General features: G+C 33.2%; 2 protein-coding genes across 4 annotated transcripts; one reads left to right on the top strand and one right to left on the bottom strand.

Moving 5' to 3' along the window:
• Positions 1–1,052: 1,052 nt before the first annotated feature.
• Positions 1,053–16,891, bottom strand: LOC148603576 (uncharacterized). Of its 3 annotated transcripts, none has more exons than XM_088551794.1 (11): positions 16,755–16,891; positions 15,617–16,511; positions 13,856–13,962; positions 13,057–13,202; positions 11,590–11,751; positions 10,288–10,418; positions 5,045–5,147; positions 4,037–4,168; positions 3,621–3,703; positions 2,382–2,468; positions 1,053–1,969 (listed from the first exon to the last, which is right to left on the bottom strand). In XM_088551794.1, exons 2-11 carry the CDS (start codon positions 15,628–15,630, stop codon positions 1,891–1,893), a joined length of 1,044 nt encoding a protein of 347 aa, XP_088407920.1. In that variant the 5' UTR covers positions 15,631–16,511; positions 16,755–16,891; the 3' UTR covers positions 1,053–1,890. The 3 variants fall into 3 exon arrangements, with proteins under 3 accessions (XP_088407920.1, XP_088407921.1, XP_088407919.1); XM_088551795.1 differs by having other exon boundaries at positions 16,454–16,511; XM_088551793.1 differs by lacking the exons at positions 15,617–16,511; positions 16,755–16,891 and adding an exon at positions 14,170–14,688.
• On the top strand, positions 16,783–22,650 carry LOC148603575 (heat shock 70 kDa protein 12B-like). Its single transcript, XM_088551792.1, has 5 exons — positions 16,783–16,905; positions 18,438–18,794; positions 18,992–19,219; positions 19,474–19,630; positions 20,810–22,650. Exons 2-5 carry the CDS (start codon positions 18,480–18,482, stop codon positions 21,883–21,885), a joined length of 1,776 nt encoding a protein of 591 aa, XP_088407918.1. The 5' UTR covers positions 16,783–16,905; positions 18,438–18,479; the 3' UTR covers positions 21,886–22,650.
• Positions 22,651–26,285: the final 3,635 nt, after the last annotated feature.

The raw sequence follows: 26,285 nt of genomic DNA, 5'->3' as shown, positions 1-26,285 counted from the left end.
CAAACCAATATCTACACACACGATTAAGATGCATTAAATAACAAGCGATTAAGATTGTATTCCAGCAGTGCTAGAGGTTGTCTGGCAAGCTTTTTTTCTGACTTGGTGCCATCCTATTTGGGAACAGAATTTCAGACTCTAACGTTGTAGGAATATTAGGATTGCAGAAAAATACAACTAAATTTTCAATAAATTATTTTAATAATCAAATTCAATCAATTTTGCGCTATGGGACTGTCTTGAATGCCCTTTAAGCCTTTTCTGGTCTCTCACAACCGCCCTTACGGTTTCAATTCTGTTTGTAAATCTGTTAGTCGTTGATGGTAGTAGTGATCGAATTAAATCCAATTTAAGAGTCAATTTTAAAGATGAAATGACAGTGAATAGGTTCACCACTTTAAGAATGGATTTAATACTGTTACGTATAAAAATAACTTTAATTGTGCAAAGGTTACGTAATACGATCGGAACTTTTTTATCTGCGCACATAAATCAGCTATGATATGAATATTTCGCTAAAAGTGGCATCGGCAAGACTTATATGGTCTTCTTAAGAAATAAATCACGAAAACTCCATTTTATGATAGTCTGACCAAGGGCTGCCCATTTACGTCGCATTGTTTACCAAGCGATAGCAAGGGATTAAATAACGTCATAAAAAGCAAGCTCGTGGTAAAACAATGATAAAATGGAATTTCCGTGATTTATTTGGAATCCAATAGGACATATTCTATCCGCAGTAGGAATAAGAACATAACCTGTTTTTTTTCACAAAAAATACCATGAATTTCTTATATTGTGTCTAAAATTCTTCAAAAGATAGCGACCACACGGTCAATGTTGAGAGGTAGATTAGCCCGAATTTCCTCTGATCCTGTAACCCTTCTTTTTTTGTCTTGAGCTGCCTTGTAAATCATTTTATGAATTATTTTAAGCTTAACACACATTGCAATTGAACATAGTCAGCTAAAGTTAATTGATGGCCGAAACCACGGGAATATGACGGTTTGAAATTTTCTCGGTTTACTGAAAAAAAAATAAAACAAGCAATATATTGGTTTAGTTTGTTTATTACAAATTGATCCAGCATAAGTTACATATTAACATATATATTTACTAGCATGTATAAACCTCTTTACAGATACTCAAACGCTACAAAATTAATACCATTGTCTTTAATACAGTAAAACTACTCTAATCAAAATCAAGATTGTACCAGAAATCGGTCATTATGTCTTTCATTTCAAAATTTATAATATTTCTCATACTTGCTATCTTAGTACATTAATACATGAATATGTCCAAACAAAACAACTGCTTTTACCGTGCAATTCCTTGAGTTTTTATGGTGTTCAGTCTTGACAGGTTTCACTGTATACTCAAACCACCATTTCCTTCAAACACGTGTACTGCATATCGAAATTTGCAATGTCATGTTTTGAACTTCAGTATTTTTAAAATAACCATTGTTTCGATGGCACTGCTGGCGGACCAAAGACCCCCGAGGGTATTCACCAACCCAGTAATCAGACTTATTTGACCACGAATCATTTCATTTATTATTATCGAAATTGCAGTTTTGCAAATTTTTAATCTTTAAAATTCATGAAACACCAAGGCTTCATTGCTTGTATTGCACATGATAGAACTGGATTTGGCTGGTTCTAGATCTTCCTTTGTATTTGATTTTAATACTTCTGACGTGGTTACTCCTTGAAACACTTACACAGCATATCAAAGTTTGCAATATCATATGATCGGAACTTTTGTATTTCTTAAAATTCTACCAATACAACCGAAAAGGTTCTATTTAGACAGGTTTCACTGTATACTTAATCATCACGTGTTGTAGGGTTTGGCGATTTAGACGTTGGACAGGTTATGTATTAGTCAGCATTGTTTTAGGTTTTCCCGATACTGTGCGACTTCGATTCCTTCCCAGTCTTTGAGGGGAAGGGGGTCTAAATACCTTTAAAAGAGAAAACAAAAAGGATATTATGTATTGTAAATCGGATAAATGCATATAACATCTCAACTTTATTCTTTAAAACCCTTAAAATATGCATCATTCGCCTATAAAAATGGAAGTATTTTCTTAATTTTTGACATATGAAATACCTAATATCGTTATAATAATTATTTTTCCTCTTAATTGCAAATTCGATAATTGTAAAACACCTTTAATTTGTTATTGTACTTTAAATTCACTTATGGAACTACATGAATTTTCTTTGATAGTCGGGGAATATGTTGCATGTAAAATGACGTCTTCAAATAAAGCACCATGGAGACCTTACTTAGCTTCTCGGAAGTAAACTATACTCACAACTATAATATAATTAAATGAACTAGACTATTTCTTATTGTTCTTGATTACTTACGTTTTTACAACATAATCAGAAACTTCCTGTTCCTTTGAAGACAAAGGGTTGCAAACTGTCTCCAAATTCTTTTTCATATTTTCTAATCTATAAAATACAATAAATATTATTTCATCAAGTAAGTAAAAACATATATTTTGGTACTTGGTTACGAAATGAAACCTGTAGAAGTTTAATTGTTCCTTACTTGATATTCGGTGGATGTTTTATTGGCAATCATATCACATCTATCTCTGTTTCTAGAAAAGCAGAGGACGCTTACCCTACCGATGCACTTGGTCCATGCTCCCAGTTTTTAGTGGAGTCCCAGTTGCTCATTTACTATTGTTACTTTGTACGTATTATTTTAGTTATTTTTTTGCTCTTTTTGTTTGTCTGTTTTCTATGTCTGATCTTTGTTCCTGGATGACATTCTTTTGATTTCCTCTAGTGTCTTGGTTCCCTTATTGATCATTGTATAGAGTTCTTACATAAATATTTCCCAGCAATGTATATATAGTACAAGACCATGAGATATTTATACAAAACAAAAAAACATTGATTCTTTACATCCCTCTTTGTTATTGGTGACATAGTGAATTTTAAGCTTAGAATCTGTGCAACGTGGGTTTCAGATTACATTGCTTTTTATGAGCAACTTGGCGGGCCTTTCTAGAAAAGCAGAGGACGTTTACCCTACTAGTGCACCAGGTCCATACTCCCAATTTTTAGTGGAGTCCCAGTTGCTCATTTACTATTGTTACTTTGTACGTATTATTTTAGTTATTTTATGTTCTTTGTTGTGTTTGTCTGTATCCCATGTCTGGTCTTTGTCCCTGGATTACATTCGTTTGATTTCCAATAGAATCCTTTGATTACTCTTTCTGTTGAATATTTACTTTGTTTGATCTTTCTGTTGTATATTTACTTTGATTACTCTCTTTCTGTAGTATATTTACTTTGATTACTCTCTTTCTGTAGTATATTTACTTTGATTATTCTCTTCCTGTAGTATATTTACTTTGATTACTCTCTTTCTGTAGTATATTTACTTTGATTACTCTTTCTGTAGTATATTTACTTTGATTACTCTCTTTCTGTAGTATATTTACTTTGATTATTCTCTTCCTGTAGTATATTTACTTTGATTACTCTCTTTCTGTAGTATATTTACTTTGTTACTCTTTCTGTAGTATATTTACTTTGATTACTCTTTCTGTTGTATATTTACTTTGATTACCCTTTCTGTTGTATATTTACCGTGCTGAGCTTACTAATGTTGTGGCAACATTTTGGCTTAGAGTGAACGCTGTTGCCAACCGTGATATATCTACATTCTGCTTCTGAAAACAAATTAAATTTGATTTAATATACTGTCCATTTATGTGGGTAAACACAACGCTCAAAAATGCCAAATTTATGCAGTACTAAATATGTTTAACTATGGTTACATAATCTCTCAAACAATGCAATGACATGCTCTGTGTCCAAATCATAACTATTGTCTAGTCTATGTATTTATATTTTTAACATCTAGATTTAATTTTACTTTAAAAAATAGTTTTGCTGATGAATATAGTTAATTATTTAGTATGCTCTTAACTGTTATCATTAAAACGTGGAAATTCAATTTACAGCAATGCATGGTAGCCTCTACCCGAATAACTACATTTTACCTGACAATATTCAGCACTTTTTTGACAAGCCTCTTTGATATCCGGCCTAGCTGGATGCCACTGTGGAGGACCTCTGTTTGAGAGTAACCCCATTCCTATAGGTGAAGCGTTAACTATACCGACTCCCTTTTCCTGCAAAATAAAGCATGATGATATTTAATGATGATATATTACGAGTCGATTGTAATCGTTCGAGATCGTGTGTTCCTAAATGAAACGGGGTCACTTTCAAGTCCGTATGCAAACATAAGTCTCATGTAAATGATTAGGAAGTGGTTAGAGATTTAAACGAGAGGAGCAATGAAACACAAAGTCAAGATTATCTACAGAATGATATGCAAAGAACAAGTAATAAAAGACACAAGAACTTAAAACAAATGGGCATAGAATCGAACAGCAAGAACCTTTGATTCTAAAGCCATGATCGAACTAGAACTGTTGTTACGCTTTAAGCGTGAGTAGTAATTGTATCTTGCAAGACTCCCACCGTTCTGCTCGTTGAAGGTCAAGCCCTTTGAAGGACAGGAAATATCTACCGGTATGCCAGATGTAGATAGTTTGTCACATTGGAAATGGACAGACTAAATGATCCCAATTTTTGTAAATATTATAAATCCCTGCGTAGTCGATCCTCTAATGATTAGTTTCAAGAAATCTGGAGATTGGTATTATTAAATTCCTCTCCAATTAGAGTTGTGTTCGTCTTATACAGATTTGTATTGAAATCTTGAGTGTGCATCGTGCTCAGAAGAAAGTTTCACATGAAGAGGAAAATTCTATTCGACATACAATTTTAACATTTCTAACATTACTGTTGTCGTAGTTGTCAATTTACTATCCGACCGTCCATGGGTCCGCATGTTATACTAAAATAACTATGAGTGCTTTGGATATTAATTTTTGGTTGAATGCTTGGGTTGATTGCAGGAAGACAGCTTTTTGTTTAATATTCAAAAGTAATGAAACTTTAAAGGCCAAAAAGGATATTATCGTTCCGTTCTTACTTACTTTAAAATACGGAATATATTCCTTTAATCCATTGTCATACATGCAGGCTCGGCAGTAGGTCAATACCGTATCTATCTTGACAGAGCTTTTCTCAATCACAGTTCTTAAAAATACATACACATTATTACAAACAGATCATTTAAATAATATATTGTCAGGGGTCAAACAGATGTTTCATTTAATTTTCTATCTTCTCATTATCATCTGCGTTGGTCAACAAATAACGTAAACTGTCTTTATAACAGTTGACATTTCATTATTCCTTTTTAGTGAATTATTCACTATGCATGCATATGCGTGAGTGTGCACTTGCATTTCAGTCTATAGTTTATAAAATTTCTGGCGTATATATTAGTGGAAAATTAAGTGAACAGAAATCAAGCCAATGTAACAGAAAAGAATGTATATACGATATAGGAACACAATATTTAAACAGTTCAAATGATGTAAAATTAAATGATTTCATTTTCTCCTAAATTCTTTTTTTAAAGAATTTACAAATATTTTTTTAAACTGACGCTGCTTGAATTAAGACTAGATTTAGTGGGATCAAATTCTACTTCAAGATTTGAGTAATGTTCGGGTTAAATTAGAACATAATGTAGAGGGAAAAGCCGAGGTAATGTTTAAAAAAAATCTTCATTTTTAAATATTCTTTTATAAAGACAATTACATATAAAAACTGAAGATAAAAAATAAACAGGAGAGCACACAATAAAAAAAAACCACACGCAATATAAACTCCCACAAAAAAACAGGAGTAATATCAGGGGCCCCTGAAGGGTAAGCATGTCCTTCTACAACGGCATTCTTCGCATTTTAAGTGAGTAAAATCTTGTAACAGACTAGCTATTTAGCTACCGCACACATTCTGCCAAGGCGGAGTCATAACCATACTAAATTTTGTATATAATTTTATTTTCACATTCAGAATAACAAATTCACGTAAAAGAGCACGATTTTTTAAGTAAAAACTCCAATTTGTTTGGTATACCCTGTTGAAGTGGGTTCTTTTGTTTTTTTTAAGTAATCATCGAGAACAAGTGCAGCTTAGGTATGCTACTACATGTATATTCCTGTATATTGGCATGATCTACTATATAAATTAATATTTTTTGTTCCTAGTGACTCTTTTCATATTACTTTCAGAACATCATCTTAAAGAACAAGACCGTAAAACACACGACGGAAAACCACTACTTCCCTTAGAATACTACTACAGTAAACAAAGAACTGCGAAATACTTAGTTAGTGCATTTTATTACAACTACCATGTATTTCAAAAAATCAAATGAGATTTTTTTTTAAAAATGATAATTTAAACGTATTTTAGTCAACAATGAATATGATTGAGCAAAGGGCTAAGCCTATTCAAATTCTCTCCATAGAACAAAATTTAATACAACAGAATATCTAACTAGTATGTCAATTGCTTGTTAAACAATTGAAAGGTCTTTCCCTTGAAAACTATCTCTTTGTAATATACACGTAAAGACATTTGGTTTGATACATAACATGCTACCTTCTACAAAAGTTTGTTGTTTTTTTTTTTGCAGTTGGTAACCTAGTCAAATGCAATTGTCGATGTTTCCAACATTATTTTTGTAATGGAAACTTGATGACCTTTCATTAGATATACAACAACCCTACTTCCGTTGATCTTTAGCATTTTGCACTTATTAACCCCAACTGGGTTCTTTTTCTGTATCAAAATTTGATATTTGAGATGTACACGTTATGACCTTTAATTTGATATGCCAAACTATATAAACAAATTTAAGTTTTGCACTCATTGACCTCATCCAACTCATTTATTTCGAGACAACCATCGATATTTCGGATGTACGCTTTAAGACCTTTCATTTGATATGCAACAACATTAACTTCTTTGAACTTAAATTGTTTGCACTTAATGACCCTACTCTTCGAACATGTATGACTTATCATGGTTGAAACTCTGATTTTTTAAATGTGCTCATTTAGACCTTCAAAATGATATATCACATGACCCCCTTCGATGAAGTTGAAAAAAATGATGCAATAGCCAATCTATAAATAGGTATTGATGAAATATATACAACAATTGAAAAATATGAAAATTTTAAGTTGTTGTAGTATCAATCTTTCATTCTTTGGAATGATCATTTGTGTGTCTGTTGTGGATTTTAAAATATGTACCCCTGCTTTCAAAACTTAAAATTTCAATAGATCCAAAACTAGACAACATATCTCAAATCTGAAAACAGTATGATAATCTACAGAATATAGGCAACCAGATTACAGAACAATTTGGGCAATTCTGGGGCTCATTTGTCTCAAAATGTAGGGTTTATCGAGAGGATCATTTCATACGCTATGTATGCACTGAACTCTTATTGTTTTCTTAATATCAAGGCCTGTAGTTTGCAGTGAGAAGGCTTTCTAGCACTCTATGACCTTTGACCTTGGATGCAAATGAAATGTCACATGGACCAAAGATCACTGATGAAGGTCCCATGTCTGTACAACTTGCGGTTCTCGAAACATAAATTTTTAAATCTTAAGTATGATATTTCAAGGGATATAACCCCCGTATTGTTTGATAACAAAATACAGTCATACTTAATATTTAGGCCGTCTGCTTGTGTACCTGAAACCGTTTCCAGAATTATTCTATCTCTTATGGTTTTTGAGATACGAGCGACTAAAAGAAACTGTTTTAAAAGACATAACTCTTAAAGATGGTAATGAAATCCTTAGCAGGATCATTTCCTAATTGAACCTGATGACATCTACATGTTCACCAAATATGGTCATGATATCCTGAAAAATAGTTCGGGGGACCATGTTGAAAAAAAACGCCAATAAAAGGAAGATAACTTCTACAATGGATAATGGAATTCTTCACAGTGTCATCTGGTGAAAGTCCTTAATGAGCTCTATCGATGGTCCCAATTAATGATATCTTAAAAGATAAATAGGGGAGAGCATGTCAAAAAGAATTTTGCATATAACGAATGAATAAAAAAAAATTAAAAATAAATTTAAATAAAAATAAAAATAAAATAAGGAAAACCCCTAAAAAACATTAGAAAAACAATAAGGTCTTTCCCATATAGGGAACGCCATTCACAATAAGGTCTTTCCCATGTAGGGAAAGCCCTTAAATACATGTAAAATATACTATACAGGTCATTTTATACATATTTGGTTTCAAAATAAAATATACAATCATACCAAAAAAAATAAATAAAGGGACAATGTCATCACAAAATGCACATATTTGAATTTTTGTCATCAATACATCATATTTCTTAAACTGACAGGATATACATTTAAGGCTGTGACCTACATATTGTACATTTAAGAAATCCAATCACAATGCGGTATAGGAACCGAAAAGACAATCTTTTATTTTGATAATAAACAAATTATTTTCAATTCTAAATTCAATATATATTCAAGATATTAATGCTAATTATACAAATATTAAAATTCGCGTCTTTCAAGGAGCACTTTTTTAAAAACTCTTATCAGCAACACAAGAACGTATTTAGAAATTTCAATATTCAAAAATAAATTACATGTATACCAAGTACTCAGAACCAAAAACATTAAAAAAAGGAAGTCAAACCCAGCACCGATTACTTCTACCAAAATATGTCGATAGACACTATAATTCAAGCTTTCTTTTTTTAATCGAGGAATGAAACCTCGGTGTTTTACGGGCTTCGATTTTTGTGCTATTACAAATTTCGGTAAATGATTACTAGGGTGGTAAATTCTCTCGGGACCCGTGGTCCACCAGGAGTGGCATCCATCCAGTGGTTTCTAAATACAACAATACCAATTTCATAAATATCGCAAATTTTGGCATGCTGTACACATGTTTCAAGGATAGAAAAAAGAAGGTAAATGATGAATAGCAACAAATGCGCCAGCATATAACTTAAATACAAAATAGAGAATAATTTCAGAGATCCCCGAAAGATCTTACAAGTGTTAACACATCTTTAAGTTAGCTCTGAATGGCCTAGACAACAAAAACAATAATATCCAAGGTAACAAAAACGATGTTCTTCTGAATAACCTCTCATCAGCCGCATTTTATGTTTGTAATTTGTGGTAGAGTCTGGTACGGATTAATAATTCCAAGACAAGTAAAACTGACTGTAACGTTTATTACAAGAGTAAAAGCGAGCTCTCCGAATATACAACATGTTCAAGAGTAAAAGCGAGCTCTCCGAATATACAACATGTTCAAGAGTAAAAGCGAGCTCTCTGAATATACAACATGTTCAAATATATATACTATTCAATTATATAAGACACATCCATCAATCAATGTGAATCTGGACATAAACATTCTATGTGTCCAGTTTACCCGCCGATTTATTATTTGTGTACAAGTATTTTTTTGACCTCTAGGTATAATTGCATTTCTTTTGACATGCTCATTACTTGTTACGCTCCCCGAATATACAACATGTTCAAATATGTATACCATTCAATTATATAAGACACATCCATCAATCAATGTGAATCTGGACATAAACATTCTATGTGTCCAGTTTACCCGTACATGTTTACCCGTACATGCATATAATTCAATTTATAGTTAACATAGACAATATTAATTCTTAAAGTCATTATACATTCCTCCCTTTCTCAACAATAACAATTTAATCAATAATGTCTAAGTACTGTCCTATCACAAATTTACATAATTATATGTGATTAAACACAAACGTTATATTGTACCAGGTACACAAATATACCTAACTAGAATATACAATCTAGAAATATCAACATGGTTTAGCATAAGGTGAAGTTTCAAGTACTTTTCTAGAGCTAGCCGTGTATTTGTCATCTTTTTAGTAAAATCGCAACATTTATATGAGGAAAGAAAACAAAATAATGTTCAAAAATATTTTACTTCTATTTTATTTAAATTTTAAAGAGAAATAGTCCTACTACCTAAAAAAAAAAAAAAATAATATACAACAGCTTACTCATTTCTTGTCGGATTCGGAACAGACCCGAACTCCGGAAGTATAGAATAGACAACCTCCCAAAGTACACATTTCAGACACATTCAATATAACAAGGCAGATGCATAAATCATATCGCTCTGGAATCGTGATTGAGGATTGAGATATCGATGGACACACCACATCATAACGACTAGAACGAGTTTTAAGAAGCACGTGTTCAGCAACTGACAGAAATGATAAAATTACCTTATCACGAGTCATTGTGCATACCTGAAATTTTCTAGAGGATATCCTGTAATTCCAATGAACTTGGCCTTTCCACTGTCCTTGACCTTTTGGAGGGCTGGGAGCGTCTCGTTGATAATGATATCTAAACTTGGAGCAAACTCCATGTCGTGAACCTTTAAACAATAGTAAAAACGAACTTCGTACATATAATAATAATGTCTGAAGACTTCTAGTGAACCAATACCTATTCATGATAATGGGGATAAAATAATAATTTAAATGATGTCAATTAATAAAACTGTAATACTACTACAAACACATCTAGTTCAACAGCCTTGAATTTGTTACTGACCTTTTGTGCTACCTGTAGGGTAGTCGATGAGCATGCATAGAGCATGCTCAATATCCACTTCCGCGAGGAAAATTCTTTTGTTCTAACCAAGCCCTACCTCGCAGAAGTGTATATTGAGCATGCTCACCAACTTACCACAAAATGGTCTATTGGCAGTTACATGTAAAACAGAAAGGGATAACAGAAGCCAGTTGTACTACAGATTAATGCTTTTAGGTTTACGGTCAAGGTCATGTTGCTCACTTACCTTCAAATTTCTGACTTCATAATAGTGTTTTGTCTTCCTTTACTTTTCTTGGTCTTTGTTCCTTTGATTATGTGCTTTGGGTTTCGTTTCTATATATCTACATTTTATATCATTTCTCATTGTGGGGTGCATGGCGTCCATTCACATCTTTATTCGTAACAGACTAAGCAATATTACACAGGCTTGTGAGTACAATTTAAATATATGTACGAAAGGGGCATTGCAATATGGTCTCAAGTATTTATACAATTACCTTTTTACGGTCAAGCAAAGCATAAGATACTGCTTAAAATGCTTTTGAATTTTATCAATCACGTTCTGAAATTGATGTGATGCTTGTATATTTGCAATGGTGCTATATGGAATTTTTTTGTATATCAATATATTTTCCCTGTAAAAAGCAACTGAAGGTGAATTAGCATGCAATATATTCCCATACTGCACTGATTGCAATATAGTATCGGAATCACGAGGTCATCAACTACAAAAAACACATTTTAAATGGGTTTATAACTTCTTCTAAACAATTTTTAAAGTGTAGTACATGAATAATGGAAAATATTTCATAGGATATATGTTGCCCTTGCAAGCTCTTGCAAAATAAATTTCCGCTCGCAACAATATTTTCCCAATAATCATGGCAAAAAACCTATACGCTTACGGTTTTCTTGGTACAAATTCTACAAACTTTAAAAGTGGAAAACTACGAATTATTGCTTTCTTTTTATCTTTTATGGATGCTTACTTGTATTATATCGATATACTCTAATCCTAACCGTTGTAAACTTTCGTCCACGCTCTGTAAAACTCTCTCTGCACGGAAGTCAAACATCTTTTCCACTTCCGGTTCATAACGGCCGACTTTAGTTGCTACGTAATACGTCTCTCTTGGTATTCTAGGAAGAACCTTAATGATAGACGAACTTTGTAAACAAATTATATCAATACGGAAAAAGTCAATTGATATCCAGACTGATTCAAACATTCTGGATATTCTGTGCTTTTTCAATAACTCAGTGGCGGATCTAGAAGGGTGTTGGCGCCCTTCTTTTATATTGGAAAATTTGTCATTTTCATGCGTAAAACTGACAAATAATGTCACAGCACCCCCTATTTCTGAGCATCGGCTGGCACCCCCCTTTTCAAATTATCTGGATCTGGTCCTGTAACTAGTCATTGTACAGTTGTTATCTATCACTGATATGCTTGGAACTCCAGAATTCATACACACTAAAATCACACGCACACGCATTCTACCCGCACCTCTTTATGCTATTTAGACAGATACATTCTTGTTGAATGTTTGCTATACATGTAATAGCCTAAACCAATGCTTATGTGAATTCCAATCCCGTATTATCTGAATCTTTCGGGAGTTGATATTTGTTATCTTATATTTATACTCCAAAGTGGGACATAAAGTGATAGGGATGTCTGTTATTCCTATCGTCCGTACTTCCTTCAATACGTGAAGCAGTGCCAGAGGGGTACAAATCTCTTACCCGTTACTTTTACTACACCACTAAACAGAATTTACTTAAACTTTCATATATTCTTTATTGTGTATTCCTTTTGTTCACCTTCTATTTTATATTTTGATCTATATCAACTTGGAAACCACATTAATTGCACAACATTGGCTTTGTCATTTATAAATATGGGGAAACGGAGTACCACTAAATTATCATAACTTCTAATTTAATGAAACTTTTACATAATCTCCTTGACATATTCCCATTGTGCACCCCTGTTTTAGATTTTGAAATTGGAAAGTGGGTGTATCAAGTAAGCACCGTTCACAGATTTTCTTTTATCATTAAAATTTTCTAGTTGACAGTCTTATCCAAAATAATTATCTGAGTGTTAGTACTTTTGGGATTTTGGATTACTGAAATCAAACTGAACTTTAAATATAAAATCTATGAGGGCCGACCGCACTTCGAATTTTGACGTTGATTAACATTGAGGGTCCAGGATTTCAGGTTAGTGGGTGTAAATATAATAAAAGGTCGTGCAAAGCAAAACATGAACATTTTGGGTAGTAGAATTTGCGGGAAATCAAGATTGAATACAAAAAAAATATCCCAATTAGGCCGCAGGGAACGTACACCGGGTACGCCTGATTAATGATGATTGTGAAAAAACAAAAACCAAACTTGGATTGTGCAAATTAAGGCGAATTACATATACAACAGCTCATTGTTTAATATACCTTCCCAAGAACGGATTCTGATTTTCCATGGCCGTACCATGGGGCCGTGTCAATATAGTTGATACCATTTTTTACAACATACTCCACGACCTGTTGTGACTCAGTGTCGTCGGTTTCATGGAACACACTTCCTAGCGACGATGCCCCTGTTGAAACATTTGATTGATAATAAACACAAATGATTTTTCACAGTGGTGACAACAGTGCATCTCGGTCTACACGTATGCAAGTACATGTAACATTAAAAGAACTACATGTGTAGTGGATTGATTTCGTCAGTTACATCTGTAGGATAAGAACAATTGACATGTATGAATACAGATACTGATTTTAGCACTAGAGCAAGTTCGATTTTGTCTATAATTATAAATTAATTAGCATTAAATTACTTCATGATACATTTAACACTTCAAACAAGTGTAATAAACATATGTGTATGATAACTTATCATTCGAAGATAAAAATGGAAAATTATTACATTACCACGAATGAATAGAATATAATAGAATATCTTTCCAAATTACAGGACCCATATGTATTTTAGTAACAATAGCCTTTGTGCAAATGCAAACCAACTGAAAACATCTGTCTCCAAGGTTAACCCCTATCACATGTACGAAGTATCACTCTGTAAGCGCAACGATTCTTCTCTAAACTTTAACACTGCATTTTAATTGAAAACTTAGGGAATTATTTCCGGTGTATACAAATGTACTCAACTAACAATGTTTGCGTAGCAAATTGTCATTGAATAAAAATTATGAAAATTGTAGTACTTGTATATAAAACATTGACATACCAAAGCTTAGAACGGAAACATCCAGTCCAGTATTTCCAAGTCTGTTGTATTTCATTTTTTTCACCGCTTTCCTGTCATTGTATCCTTCTTTGTAGGTTGATGGAAAACTGAAAAACGGGATACTTTTGTATCAATAATGAAATACAAATGCGTTGAACAATTTCTATCATTGAACAATTTTCCAGGATAGAATGCTGTGACTACACATGTATTTTATCGATAAATGATGCACTTGACTTTTTAACTGACGACCGTTTGATCAAATTTTCGCGTGAGGTTTCCCGTTATTGTTAGGTTCACCGAAGGATTTCTACCCAGTATATATCAGAAAACACATATCGGACATCGTGCCATGTGTGCACAATGACGCCCCATTTCTCCCATTTCCATGTTCTAAAACCCAAAGTATGTTTGTGTACAATGCAATTACTTATACAACCAGGTAAAAAAATAAAGATAGATAAGCCCCTCAACTTTTGATACCGTGCCAAATAAACTATTTGCATTTTTAATATTTCTAATACAAAAAGACAAAAATCTTCAACCAATGTAAGAGAAGTCAATAGCATTACGTATATTATCTTATTCTCCAAATTAGTTGTATTTACATGCATGTAAATCTGCTTTTATGAAGAGATCAATAAACAATCACAAACTGTTATTTATTATGTATAAATTAATCGATCTCTATCACCACCTGTCATCAATAATGTACACAAGAAGACAGTCAAACAAGATTTATTCAAAAATGAAACAGGTGTTTTGATGTTGAAAAGAAACAGAATATTTTTTCCCAAAACAACCAGAATAACTTAATATGAATGACATTTGGCGGTAAATCAAAACAGACTTATAGGGGTATCAAAATTCATTTTGCAGCTAAACAAAGGAAAATCGGAAGTAAAGATTTAAAGTACTCATTTTCACCAATGTAAGTTGTAATTTAATCCATGATGTCGCTCATCTTTGTGTTGTTTGTCTACAAATATACTTTAGGTGAGTGTCAATCAAGGGATACATATTGAAAGTTGGCATATTTTTTTTTTGTGAAAATGGTCGCAATTTCAAAGGCATACAGTAAAATTATACATATATAGTACAACTTTAATTACAAAAACAAAATGACCCCGAGAATCCGGGTTATGGTATTTGACTATTGCTGTTTTGATTAAGAAATGGTTCATGTTAAGTTTCGTTACGTCTTAATCTATATATATATGTTTCATACGTATTTATATCACATTAAATAATTCTTTTCTTTCATTTATTTACACGTGGAACGCATATAATAATTGTTTCCACAGGGAAGTTTGTCCCTTAAAATATTTACCCAATACAATGAAATTGTAGAAACAAACCAATGTACATGTATAGGGGCGGATCCAGATCGATATATATAGATTTCAAAAGGGGGCAGATATGTTCCAGAAAAAGGGGTCCATATGCTATGCTTTGCTAATTTTTCCCCAAATTTTGTACGGAATTGACAAAATTTACCAAAAAAGGGGGTTCTTATCCCCACAACCCCCAGGGCCGGCCATTGGTGTGCATTCTTACTTAACTGTATCCTTTAATATGGGCCGACATGTAGAACAAGAGCTATCCCCGTAGAGAAACTTCTAAGTATAGGATCTATCAATCACACGAAATAATTAAATATAATTTGCAAATCTATATTCGATTTAGCTTGTGTTTATGAATATGTGTTCTGATGCAGTAGAGTATGGTAAACTGGACAAATGCAATGATCTTTCCACTTACCTATTACAATCCATGTTGTCTCCCTTTGACTTTTTATCTTGAAAGTCGATAAGTACATAGATAAAGTGTATAGTGGTAGAATATGAATGCTTAGTATATTACATTTTGGTGTTCCGTTCGGGTGAAATCTGGAGACGCCATATATATGTGGTTGGTCGGTTTAATGACAGCTTGGGGAAACTTGATAAATCGACTAAATATTTAGTTAACATGTAGATTAATAGTAAAAATAATATATATGTGTGTGTGTGTGTATGTGTGTGTGTGTATGTGTGTGTGTGAATAACCTATTTTCCTATTAATCGTGTCATTCACTTTAAAAGGTTATTTTTACAACTTTGGAATATAAATAATAAATAATTTATTCATATTGAATTACTTATATAGTCATAAAGAAGTGCATAAATATTATATAAGATTGTTTTAAGTACAAGTTAGGATCTTAAACAACGTACTTTGAAGTACATGTATATGTGTTTTCAATTTGGGTTTAAACTCGAATGGATAATCCATTTCACGAACGCATCAGAAAAAAAAGTAGGCTTTCGGATTGCTCTGGGTATATAGTACTTATTGTACACCTTTTCAATAGCAGATCTAGTGGGGCTCAGGTGTGAACACCTATAATGTGAGAAAAGATGTTGATTTCGTGCACTATTTGGGCAATGAAAGTCCAATAATATCCTGAATCATTTTTCTTGCTGGACCCTTTTTTTTCTTTCAAAATCCCTAGATCCGTGCCTTTTAGAATTTTGTTAACTGATTTCTCTGCATTTCTATCTCATCGTTTTTTTCTTTCCTTTGTTTTGTTTTGTTTTCATCTTTTATCTCGCATACCGGGCAATTTGTTTTTCATAGGCTCCACTTTCCTTTCTTCTTAATTGTCGTATTTTATCTACAATATCAAAATTATTTTCCAACTAATATGACATTTTTGTACCATCTTTCATAATAGGTGTCGATTTTTTTTTAAATTTCAGACATCATAGATCTGTTTTTTGAAATTGTTATAGTGAAAACATTTAATTATAACAAACCAAAATTGGTGTTTTATTACGTTCATTAATGTGGGAAGAAAAAAACATGCGAGTACCTAATATCTTAGTTTTCTCCTATTCTCCGACAAATAAATTCTTACCTTGATGGTTCTTTCACTTTAAGTTGCACTATAATAAGACCAATAAGGAAGTAAAATTCAGTACATAACGGTACCTAACTTTATGTTACGACTCTGTTCTACGCATCTGTGATCTATCCCGTTATCGTGGTATGGAGGACAATTCCTTGCTGTAAGTAACTCACGTGAAGTAACTATTATATCCAATGTTTAAGTCAAGACAAATTTGAAGTTAAAATAAAGTATATACTTCCTTTAATAAGTCCAAATAGTTCAGCTAACTTTTATTTTGTTTTGTCACCAAACGTCAGATGAAAAATCTGGACTAAGAATAATCAAGGGAACCAAGGTTATAGCGTAATCAAAAGAATTTAATCCAGTGACAAAGACCAGACATGGAAAACAGACATACACAACAAAGAACATGAAGTAACTAAAATCATACATACAAAGTAACAAAAGCAAAGGGGCAACTCGGATTCCACTAAAAACTGGGAGCATGAACCAGGTGCACCGGTAGGGTAAGCGTCCTCTGCTTTTCTAGAAACACCCGCCGAGTTGCTCATAAAAAGTTAAGTCCTGGGGTAGACAAACGAGGAAAGAAAAACTATGACACATTGAATAAATCAGGACTAATTCTGTCTGAGACCACCCCAGAGACCACGCTGAATCAAACCCGAGATCTCAATGCATATCGATTGCAACGGTATTTTGTGATGTCAACACAAATTTCGGCTACTCAAATTGTAATTATTTACGGTCTTCAGCTTATTTATATAATGTTCTGATTGTATCCTCAGTGGCGGATCCAAATATTTAGGTAAGGGGGAGGGGGCAAAACTAAATGTCTTGAGAGGATCACCGGTGAGGACTACGAAGTGAGTGTTTTCATGCACACACAATTTTCAACAATTTTTTTTCTAAGGGGGTGGAACCGCCCAAAGGGTTCGCCACTGACCCTGAAGTGAAGTAGGGAGATCCGCTATAAATAGTCATTTGGTGACTATATAATACCTACTTTCGTTTCAATGATGCCCGTATGTAGTACCGTTGATACCCGCCATTACAAGTGACCCTTATTACTCTCTCTCTTTTTGCCAAAAACTTAATAATTTACAATGTAAAACGATAATAATGTGATTGAAGTATATTTTGGTCAGACGTTATTCTCTCAGTTCTATACCAAAAATGTATTGATATAATTTGAAAAGATTGCTTACATCTGTTTATATATCGCTGATTCTTACGGTTGAAACAATTATTAATGTAAGTTAATGCCATTGGCCTTTTTATTCTTTTTTAAACATTACACTAGATCTAGTTACAATTCTACTAAAACGGTTATTTAAATCACGGCATTATCGGTATTGCGTGTATTTTGTGTCATATCCAAGTATCTTTATAGTATACTATATTTAAATCCTCGTTTTATAAAATATTTATTGACATTTTGCAAATGTATTGCATTAATAAAGTTTGTCGAGATTCAAAATAATTTGGCATCTTTTAAAGAAGTTACATGCATAAAAATGTTTTAAAATGAGTTTCCATTTAAGAATATAATAATTCATCCTGTTCTTTTCTGTTTTATCTAGTAAGGTACGTCTTCCAGATTAATGCTACTTAAAATAGCACCCAATATACACGTTCTACATCATATATTATTCTAAACTTTAATGTTGAACAATATTTCATTTGTTTCAGGTAAACCGCAATTATAGATGAAATGCTTCAAATGAAGTTACAATGTCAACAAACCCTAAAGAAAATGCGCTAGTTGTTTTGGCGATAGATTTTGGGACAACTTACTCCGGATATGCCTACTCCTTCCTGAGTGAATACAAGGAAGACCACACGAAGATATATAGTAATACGGTATGGAAATCCGGTGACGGACTTCAGACTTCCAAAACGCCAACCGTAATTTTGTTCAATAAAGATAAAAAGTTTGACTCATTCGGATATGCAGCTGAAACCAAGTATAAAACCTTGCAAGAGGATGACAAAGCAGACGGATGGCGATTCTTTAGACTTTTCAAAATGAGTTTATACACGGATAAAGTGAGTACCTCGGACATATTTGTGAAAGTTAATACATATGATTTGATCCATAATACAGAATTGGTACAAAGTCATTGTAAATTAGAAAACGAGTCTTTTATTAGGACAGTCATGCAGTGCTTATTTGTTACAGTGATTAGGTGGAACACTCTGATGAACTAATTATTTTGTTCTTATTTGAAATCTATCTCTTTCAGACAAGAAGAACTATATCTAAAGATCTCGTAATTGAAGACGATCAGAAACAACCGATGTCTGCTTTGATTGTGTTTGCTGAGTCCATCAGATTTCTGAAAGATCACTTTTTAACAAGTAATCAAGTGAGCGGGTTTAATTTCGAGAACAAAGATGTGCATTATGTTTTGACAATTCCTGCAATATGGGAAGATAGGGCAAAGCAGTTTATGAGGAAGGCGGCTGAGCAGGTAAACGTTTGATAATGACATCTCTATTGGTGACAATTGCCAATGGATTGGATGGGTACTACGTCTCCAGCACTTTTTTGTAACTTATGCAATTCAATGAATTTGCTCCCGTCAATACTTTACCGAGTACTCTATATTCTGTCACTTCCATCAAATGCTTAACAGTGACTACAACAAAATACGCACCTAATTTTTCGACAATGTAAGACATAACGTCAACTGACATTATGATAGATTTTTTAATACTTTTGTAGGCAGGAATTCCAAGTAACATGTTAACATTGGCATATGAACCAGAAGCAGCTGCAATATACTGTAAGGAATTAACTGTTCAGAAGAAAGATGGAGCCGGAGCTAGCTCGCTTTCATCTTTTGAGCCCGGCCAACAGTTCCTGGTCTTAGATTGTGGGGGTTAGTTAATTTACTTTAAAGGGTAGATTCTAGAAGAAAGCAAACGAATGTAATCCACGGATAAGGATTAGACAGGGAAAACAGACACGGATAACAAAGAACATGAACTAACCAAAATAGCATGTACAAAGAAACACAAGTAAATGAGAAACTTGGACTCTAGTCATTAGTTAATACTGTACAGCCTCGGTGTCTTTTAGAGACGAGCTAGCTCGAATGCTAGAGGTCATGGGTTCGAATCTCCATACCAATACTTTAATTTTGTTTTTCATTGCTTCTCCATCAGGCACGCGGCGTATAAGAGATAAAAACTGACAACTAGTTGGCTCGGAGTCAGAATAACGTGTCTTTATGGGTTGACATGCCTTCATTGGGGCTATTGCCTATGAATCTACAGTCATGACAGCCTAGTTTGTCGGCCTAGTGCAAAACAGAATTTGTTCCTCTATTCATGAAATGATCTTGACAATGTCCTGAAGTGAATGAAATATCTGCTCTGGGACGGAAAACCACCATTGATCAATCAAACATTTAATCAATGTGTAGTGTATTGTTGGCAATATTAATTGGTTAGTTTTATATTGTTTATTGGTATGTTGTTTTGTTGTTGTTTTTCTTCCCTATCTGGGCAATTTCTCTGATACGTACTTTTTACTACATCATCGTTAAAACGCTGGACTTGGGAAAAAAATGAGGCCGAATTAGGTATCATGCTGTCGTCGTCGTCGTCGTCTGCGTTGTCGTCGTCCGGAGTCCATAGACAATTTGATTTCCATACAATAACTTTAGTATAAGTGTATGGATCTTTATGAAATTATACTACGAGGCAACATGTATACTTCAAATGGAAGGCTTGGATTGATTTAGGGGCTTGTAGCACTAACTGTTTAAGAAATAGGAGCCCAAGATACAAACATATCCGGCAATAACTTGACTACAAGTGAATAAGTCTCAATGAAATTGTACTACAAGGTGCTAATATAATTAAGGAAGGCTGGGATTGAATTAGGGATTGTGTCTTCATTCATGTAGAAAAGGGGCCAGAAAAAAATCATTATGTTGATGTCCGGACAATAACCTGAATGGTGAATGGATCTCTGTTTAGTTGTATCACGAAGTGCCATACCTCCAAATACTGTTTTAATTATTACAATCCATGTTTTATGTTTTTCTTGTTAGGTGGAACTGTTGATGTAACTGCCTATCAAATTCAAAATGATGGAAACCTTAGGGAACTTGAGCGACCAACTGGTGGCCCATGGGGAGGGACAATGGTAGATAAAAAGTATATGGAATTTTTAGGAGATCTTTTTGGCCAAGATGTCTGGAAAAAGTTTTCTCTTCATCATCAGGAAGATCTTTTGGAAGTAGAAAGAAAATTCGAAGCAAAGAAGAAGTCCGTTGAATTTAACTCTGACGATGAACCAACAATACCTTTCCCCAATGAACTATTTACTATATATAAAGAAGGGAGAAAATGCGACACTGTGGAACAAGGACTTCAGAAATCAAAATTTGCAAGCTCAGTGAGAGTGAAAAAGGAAAAGCTTCGCTTCGACTGCAAGCTATTCAAAGATTTCTTTAAAGATGCAGTCGATGCCATTGCCCAACATGTTGGATTTTTGCTCAAGAAAAGCAAACTGAAAGATAAAGATGTAAAGACCATTCTAATGGTCGGGGGATTTTCGGATTCATCCATCCTCAGCAAACGAATTATGACCGAGTTTAAAGGGGTAAATGTCATATGTCCACATGACGCGGTCAATGTCATTGTAAAGGGCGCTGTGATATATGGTCATAACCCAAACATTATATCCGAGCGCATTTCACCGCGAACGTATGGAATAAGTGTAATCAGAGAGTTTAACCCAGAGATACATCCGAAAAAGCTAAGGGCTATTTATGACGGTAAAGAAATGTGCACTGATATATTCCAACCAATAGTTCACATCGATCATCCTATCCTGGTCGGTGAAACAATATTCAAACACAAGTGCTATCCGACGCGAGCGAATGACACAGAAGCGACCGTGGAAATATATGAAAGCGATTTTGAGTGCCCACAGTATTGTACCACCGAATGTGGAGTACGCAGGCTTGGAGACCTTACTGTGTCACTTCCGGATATATCAAAAGGTAAAAACCGGCCAATCGTTATCGAGGTCTTATTTGGGTATACTGAATTTAAGGTTTCTGCCGTCGAGGAGGGTACAACGAACGTGACTGAGGCAACATTTAACTGTTTACTTACTTAAATTTAGCTTTATTTGTAGGGTCAATTGATTGTACTCTACGGGTTGCTATTTTGGTAACAATGAAAGCGAACACACTTTTTGTTCTTATCAATGTATTAAAAAAATAACCGATGTAAACATAGTTTGTAAACGTTTTACTTGTTCGTGATTTGAAAAGATCTTATCAAATAATTCTACGAAATTTGACCAATGATAAATTTGCTTTTGTCTTAATTGTTTTACATATTACGTGTGGTAATTGTAAGAAATTTATCAACTGGGTACAAACAGCGTCGTGATGTTAGAAGTTGCATTTATAATTATCTCGGTGCTTTCAGTACACTTGTTAAGAAAGGCCAATGAGTGTCGTTGAACTTAGGAATATTGCTTTGTGCTTAAATGATCGTTTACAGAAGAATGTTCTAGAGTTAACTGCCAGGAGGTTTTACTATTGTAAGATGTAATATGAGTCGATTTTGATATTTGTAATGAATTTGTGTAGACATTTCTTTGAGCTTCATGAGTTATCTCGAGTCGATATTTATATGTTGATTAATCCAAGTCTTTATAAAAAAAACTAAAAAAACCTCGTTGATTCTTAAATACAAACATGCATGTAGACCGGTAGATTTTTATGTATTGACACTATGGGTCAAAATTCTATAATTGTAATTCATTTGGAACTTTTTGTTAATCTGTAACCTTTCAACTTAACATATATTAGTTTGTTAATCTGTAACTTTTCAAACATAGTTGAAAATTACTAATTAAATGACGAACTTGGAATTATTATTCCTTTGGCATGTTCTGCGGCCAGTATAGCCCTTCTCTTTTCCATATGAACGAAATTGAAGAAAAAAGGTAAATTTGCCCATAGAATTTTGAAACATCTTCGTCTTTTTAAATGAATTACATTTGATGAAGTTATGATTAAAATTTACCCATATCATTTATGAAGAAAGATGTTTTTTCCTTGGCTTGTGTTGTAAAACAATAAAATAAAATAGTACTGAAAAAGCAAAAGTACATAGTTAGATAGTAGGATACACAACCATTCATTTCATATGCTGTCTGATTTACAGAGACTAAAATAAACGCTGAAAACAAATTTACCAGCAAAACCAATCACTCCCCCACATCTAAAACACTTCATAAAACTGCAAGCGACAATAGTTAATAGATGAGTAATTGCCTCTAAACAAATAATTTATTTCAGGAGATATTAAAAACCTTTACCGAAAGATATATAGAACCGTTCAATAGAATCAATCAGTGATGAAGACCAAATATACCTTCATTCGAAATAGCTCTTGTATTATCTTGACCTTTAGCTACTTTACTTCGCTCTTAACGTCTTCATGATAAATTAGAAAAAATGAAGTGTTTTTGTAAGCCTCTTATCAATAAAATATATTTCTTTTCCATTTGATGTCGGAAGATCATTGCTTACTCCAAGATTTCGTTGCAATTAGCTCTGTTTTGCTTTACTGATTGAACTTGGCATGACTAAAGAAAATAGGGGCAGTGACACTTTTGTTAGTAGAGTGATAAAATAGTGAATGATCGGTCTTAAAAAGAGAGATAAATGAAGAATACAAAACATGAAGCAATTGATAAAAACAGAAACTTGAATGACCAACTCGAACATCGGTAAGGAAAAAAAGATAGGTCCAGGTGTCCTGTATACGAACAGAAAAGTCTTTTGCAGAAACTTAGTAAAAAAGTAGGATTAGAAAGAGTAATCAAGGGAACCAAGGTCGTAGCGGTAATCAAAAGAATGTAATCTAGGGACAAAGACCAGACATGGAAAACAGACATACACAACAAAGAACATAAAGTAACTAAAATGGTTAGGAAAAGGCTAATACCGTGAAAAGAAATCAGGACGGGAACACACACACACACACACACACACACACATACACAAACACTTACAAAAGACGATGAACAAGGCACACAACATAAAGATACCAAAAATACACAGACAGAACATCAATGACAGTTGAAAGACAATTTGTTTTCAAAATTGACTTACGATGTCAAGAAAGAAATACACGAAAGTTCTACCACTAGACAACCATAATTGCAATTTTGCTTATAGATATCAATACAGTGTATACACAATGAATTTTAGAAAAAAAATGTTAATACGGTAAGTGAAGTGAAATGAGAAACCAAAACACCCTTATCATAGTATATGAAGCGAACTTTATACATTAAATCGCCAAAAAAACAAACACAAAAAAAAACAAGCAAATCTTAGGAACTCTGATCTTGAATGTTTTCTCACGAATTAATGTTTTCTCTACCATTATTTGGATATAGTAGTCTGTATCCAAATTAGAAAATATAATGACTTGTATGCATCTTCTTTAAAGTAAGCATACATCCGGCCAGACATCATAATTTCAACAGATAATTGCATTCTTGTTAATTACCAATCTTACAGTTAATACCTAACTCGTCTAAGTTTTTTGTATAATTACGTACAAGATATGACACAAAGAACCTCAACATACATTTTGTTTGCACTTCCTTACTCTGCTTTAACTTGATTATAGTTTCGCTCAATGATATTAATCATGTTACTTTTCATAAAATCACCTATTTATCGTAACTGTGCTTTTGATATGGACACTCTTTCGGGTGTCCTCTAAACATTATTTTTTCACACAAGATTACTCTTGAATTGACCTCAGACATTCAACAAATAAGAGCATTGCTACGAGAACTACACATTTTATAATTAAGCAGATACTTAAAATAAACATTCCATAGGAGAAATAATTACTTAAAAACTATTTTTTTTAATTACTCAATCCTTATTAAATGACATGATATTTTGTTTTTATTTATTTATTTAAGTTAATAGCAATGAAACAGGTTATTAGTCTACATATAATGATATCATTCATACAAACGCATATAGCTACAGGGGTTTCATTTCAGATTTCAAATGAGATCCAGTTTCTTATTAGAATTTTGTTCAGTAAAACATATATGTAAAACTTTGGAATGTATGTGCAATTAACCGTAGATAGCATATGCTTGAATAAATCATGGTCAGAAATAACCAGATTTTATTCAAATGAAATGGGGAAAGAAAAGATAAATACTAGTTGTCATTGAAAGATATTTCAAATATCAGTAGATAGAGACTATCAACAAAAAGGGGGGCAAAACACAGAAATTTTAAGGAAGATTATCTCTTCGCAAATAGAATTTCTGCATTTTGCGAAATAAGCTATTGTATGTGGTTATATAAATATATGGATCAAAGTAGGTTGAGTGTATATAATATCAAAGGAGCCAGGACACGAATTGTAATAAAAACTTGATCAAGGTATAACGACTACACAAAAAATGAAATCACAGGAAACACAAAACAAAGAACACGAAATAAGCACGACAGCACGCACAATGAAACTAAATGAGCAACATGACATCAAATAGTAATAATGATAATAAAAAAACATTGACCAGGTCACTGGTAGGATGAAGCGCTTCTGTTTTTCTAGAAGCACCAGCCAAATTGCTAATAAAAGGACACGGTGAAAAAATAGGTTCACAGATGGATACATCACATATATCTTGAATTCATGATGATGACCATATACTTTTCAGTGAAAAAATTAATCTTTTTACAACAAAATTCTAATTATGTTTTTGTATTGTATATTCGATCAGGCCACTTTTACGTTTCAGATTTCACCATTTGTCCTCCTAGTCAGTATGTGTTACGTGATAGGCTTCAGCTGTTCTGATTCTAAATGTAAGTTTTTGAAACTGAGATGTTTTAAGGTACTGCCTATGTTTATTGTTCTATTATTATCCATGTTACTTAATGATTATTTCTGTATTGGCTATGCTAAAATTGGGCTTAGCTTTTCCGTTTATATATCAGTTAGTATAATGATGTTTAATGCAGATTATATATTGCACAAGCTTGCGTGGTCAGTTTCAATTTCTGCAAGGAATAGTGTTCACCGGTATAAATGCAAATGTAATAATCCTCTCTTTATATGATTAGACACAAGAAAATCGAACAATTATCTAACAAAACTAACCTATAGACAAAAACAAAAAATACAGCAGAACAAAACAAAATGAATGATGTCAGGTTTTAAGTGAACGGTCCTGTTAACCACATCGATGAATTCTAAAAGCAATGAAAAAAAAACAAAACAAAAACAAAAACGAGACACCGTTTTATCTTTATACTACCAAGAGAACTGATTTTTTTCTTCATGATATTCTCACATACATGTAGTAAAATTGGCAATTGGCGGCATGTTAGTCAATTTAGTTAAATTCAGTATCCAAAGTACATTGTGACTACTGTTAACCACATTTGTTGTGTTCTTAGAATGGATTTTGTGTACATGCACTTGAAATGTCGATTGTGTGCTTTGAATGGTGCT

The sequence above is a fragment of the Perna viridis genome, chromosome 11 (assembly GCF_037379345.1).
Source record: "Perna viridis isolate PV_CMFRI_1.1 ecotype Kerala chromosome 11, ASM3737934v1, whole genome shotgun sequence".
Lineage (NCBI taxonomy): Eukaryota > Metazoa > Mollusca > Bivalvia > Mytilida > Mytilidae > Perna > Perna viridis.
Note: the sequence above shows the minus strand (reverse complement) of the source record. Positions and strands in the feature narration are given on the sequence as shown.